Source organism: Sinocyclocheilus anshuiensis, unplaced genomic scaffold, assembly GCF_001515605.1.
Source record: "Sinocyclocheilus anshuiensis isolate Anshui unplaced genomic scaffold, SAMN03320099.WGS_v1.1 scaffold1228, whole genome shotgun sequence".
Classification (NCBI taxonomy): Eukaryota; Metazoa; Chordata; class Actinopteri; order Cypriniformes; family Cyprinidae; genus Sinocyclocheilus; species Sinocyclocheilus anshuiensis.
Window position 1 is genome coordinate 555628 of NW_015547716.1, and position 3390 is coordinate 559017.

Below are 3390 nucleotides of genomic sequence, written 5' to 3' on the forward strand. Positions count from 1 at the left end.
CAACACACACTCAAACTCACTCACTCTCACACACACTCACTCACACACTCACTCTCACACAAACTCACTCACACACACACTCAAACTCACTCACTCACACACACACACACTCAAACTCACTCACACACACTCAAACTCACTCACTCACACACACTCAAACTCACTCACACACACTCAAACTCACTCACTCACACACACACACAAACTCACTCACTCACACACACTCACACTCACTCACTCAAACTCACTCACTCACACACACTCAAACTCACTCACTCACACACACTCAAACTCACTCACTCACACACACTCAAACTCACTCACTCACACACACACACAAACTCACTCTCACGCTCAAACTCACACACTCAAACTCACTCAAACTCACACACACACACAAACTCACTCTCACGCTCAAACTCACACACTCAAACTCACTCAAACTCACACACACACACAAACTCACTCTCACGCTCAAACTCACACACTCAAACTCACTCAAACTCACACACACACACAAACTCACTCACTCACTTCCTCTGAGAACCAGATCTCCCTCCACGGCTCTGAGTCCGAAGGCCTCCATGCGTTTGCTGACCATACTGTTCCAGATGTAGCTCTGATAGCTGTGGATGTACATCAGCCTGTTGTTACGAGGGATCTGAAGCAGGATAAAGATGGTCAGATCACTGCGTGTGCTGTGTGTTTTGAGCACAAGTTAACATTGTTTTTTTCTCACCAGTCCGAAGGCTGTGATGATGTTGTTTTTGCCGTACTTGGCCAGGCCTCGCAGTAACTGACCCTCCACGCAGCGTTTGACCGGCAGCTTCTTCAGCGCCGCCTCAGGGTCCTGAGAGCGAGCCCACTCCTCTCTGCACTTCACCAGATAGCCCTTCTCCGCTGGACACACAGACACTCAGTTACACTCACTCTCTCTAGCACTATTACGCTGGCATTAGTAAAGGTGTTTCTCTCGAAACAGACTGACTTTGCTGTGGCTTTCCTAAAAAAAACTGAGATATATATAACATCGTGTTGTTGCACAGTGAACCCATTAACCATCATGTAATCAGTGTTGGTGACGGAAGAAGTTTTATTTATATAGCGCCTTTCCGTAGCTCAAGGTCACTTTACATATAACAAGTAGTTATGAACATCCACACAAGCAATATAGACACAAACACAATATAAACACATATACAACATATCTGTTTAATATGTACCATTTTGGATAATGGCTATATGTTTTTAACTGACTCTTGAAAGCAGACAAAGATTAAGGGGTAATGAGTTCCATAATTTAGGGGCATTAACACTAAATGACCTTCCACCTACAGTAGACAACCGAAAATGAGGGATGGGCAAAAGGCCAAGTTCAGAAGATCTCCGAGACCGGGCAGGGCAGTATGGGTGGAGTAGATCAGCCAGATATGGTGGTGCAAGACCATTTAGAGCTTTAAATATTAGAAGCAGTAACTTAAAGTGAATACGTGATGACACTGGTAACCAGTGAAGATCATGCAGTAAAGGAGTAATGCGAGCAGAACGTCTGGTGGAGGTGAGGATTTTTTGGGAAGGCCTCCAAATAAAGAATTGCAATAATCCAGACGTGATGTGATTAGCTGATAGTGACATTTTAATTCATGCATTAGAGTAAGAGAAGATCGAAGACGTGCAATATTACAGAGGTGGAAGGAGCTTTTAACAACAGTGAAAATATGAAAGTCAAAAGATAACGTTGATTAAAATAAAACACCAACACAAATTGTAACAAATCCCATCAACATCAAAGGACAGGTCCATCATTTTTATTGAAGTAGCAGAGCCAATCATCAATATTTCAGTTTTGTCATTATTTAGTTTAAGGAAATTCAGGGACATCCAGTGTTTGATATCCCTGATATATGCAGTAAGTGAGTCAGGTATGGATGGCATAGTAGAGCTGGTGGTAAGGTAAATTTGGATATCATCTGCATAGCAATAAAATGGAAATCCATGCATGCGTATGATGTTACTAAGCGGATATATATAGATGATGAACAGTAGAGGGCCGAGAACTGAACCTTGAGGAACACCCTGTGTCAGTGGAACAGTGGTGGATCTACACCCTTGTATAGTGACAAAATATTTTCTGTGAAAGTCAGCAAGAAGACTGACAGACAGAAATCAGCTTGGAGAAAATCAACAGCAGTTCAGAATATGAAAAGACAATGCAGAAAAGCTGAGCGGATATATTGTTGTGATTATTTTTTTTATTATTATTCTCTTTTCTTTTATGTAAAGCACTTTGAATTACCATTGTGTATGAAATGTGTTATATGAATAAACTTGCCTTGTTGATATAGGAAACGAGCCAGGAAAGAGCTGAATCAGTGATACCGATATCAGAAAGATAACTGTGTCAAATGCAGAACTTGTGCTTGTGAATAGCTAGGTAAGTATATTCTTCATAGGTGATCTAAATAATGGAAAACTAAAACTGAAGTTTATGAGCTTATGATCAGAGAACGCAAAATCAGAGCCAGTAACAAGAACATTAAGTAAGCCAAACGTACAAATGAGATCCGGTATATGACCTCTTGAGTGAGTAGGGAAAGTTACATACAGGGTTAGACTGAAATAATCCAGCACAGACATCAATTCATCACATTGTACAGTGTTTTCATGTATATTAAAATCACCAAGCAAAATAACGGATGAATGATTAGCACAGACAAAAGTAATTCACTTATATCAGAGAAAAAAATCTGGAGATTTTGGGGGTCGATATATTAAGATTACAGCCAGTGATATTTGACAAGTCATTTTAACAGTAGGAGCACAATGATTTAATAGTCTGGATATGATCTTTTTTTCTTCTTCTCCACTATGGTTAGAGAAAAGTCACCTGATGGAGGTTTGACTCCGGTCACCTTTGGCTCGATCATTGAGAGCTTATAGAGAATTACTATTCAGTAAAATGAATCTATTCAGCTGTGCTTGAAATGATCCAATGAAGTCACTGAAAGACTGAATAATGTCTGCTGAGCTGCTTTATAGCTGAAATTCCTGACTGCAGTTATGCAGCACTGACCTTGTATTCCGTTTACCGCTGTAAAGCTGATCTGTACTGTAATAGCCACATCATAAATCAACTTGACTTATTTATGTTGTTAATGAGAGAATCTGACCTCCAGGACGAGGTTTCAGGATGAGATCCACGACTTCCTTCCAGTTGTTCTGCAGAATCGCCCTGAGAATAAGAGCCAAGAGCAAACCGTGAGTTTCCCTCACATTCCCTCTTCACACAGGTGTGAGTGTGTGTGTCAGTGTACATGCTAGTGTGTGTGTGTGTGTGTGTGTGGTCACCTGCCGACTGTGTGTGTGTGTGTGTGTGTGTGTGTGTGTGTG

General features: G+C 41.1%; 1 protein-coding gene across 5 annotated transcripts in view; it reads right to left on the reverse strand.

Annotated features, from left to right (window-relative positions):
• Nucleotides 1–3390, reverse strand: part of pus7 (pseudouridine synthase 7) — a 13395-nt gene that overhangs the window by 2553 nt on the left and 7452 nt on the right. For all 5 annotated transcript variants that reach the window (XM_016507088.1, XM_016507087.1, XM_016507090.1 and 2 more), the window contains 3 exons: nucleotides 3171–3232; nucleotides 740–900; nucleotides 535–661 (listed from right to left, as the gene is read on the reverse strand). In XM_016507088.1, the coding sequence (XP_016362574.1) occupies nucleotides 535–661; nucleotides 740–900; nucleotides 3171–3232 (350 nt within the window). The remainder of the gene's footprint in view (nucleotides 1–534; nucleotides 662–739; nucleotides 901–3170; nucleotides 3233–3390) is intronic.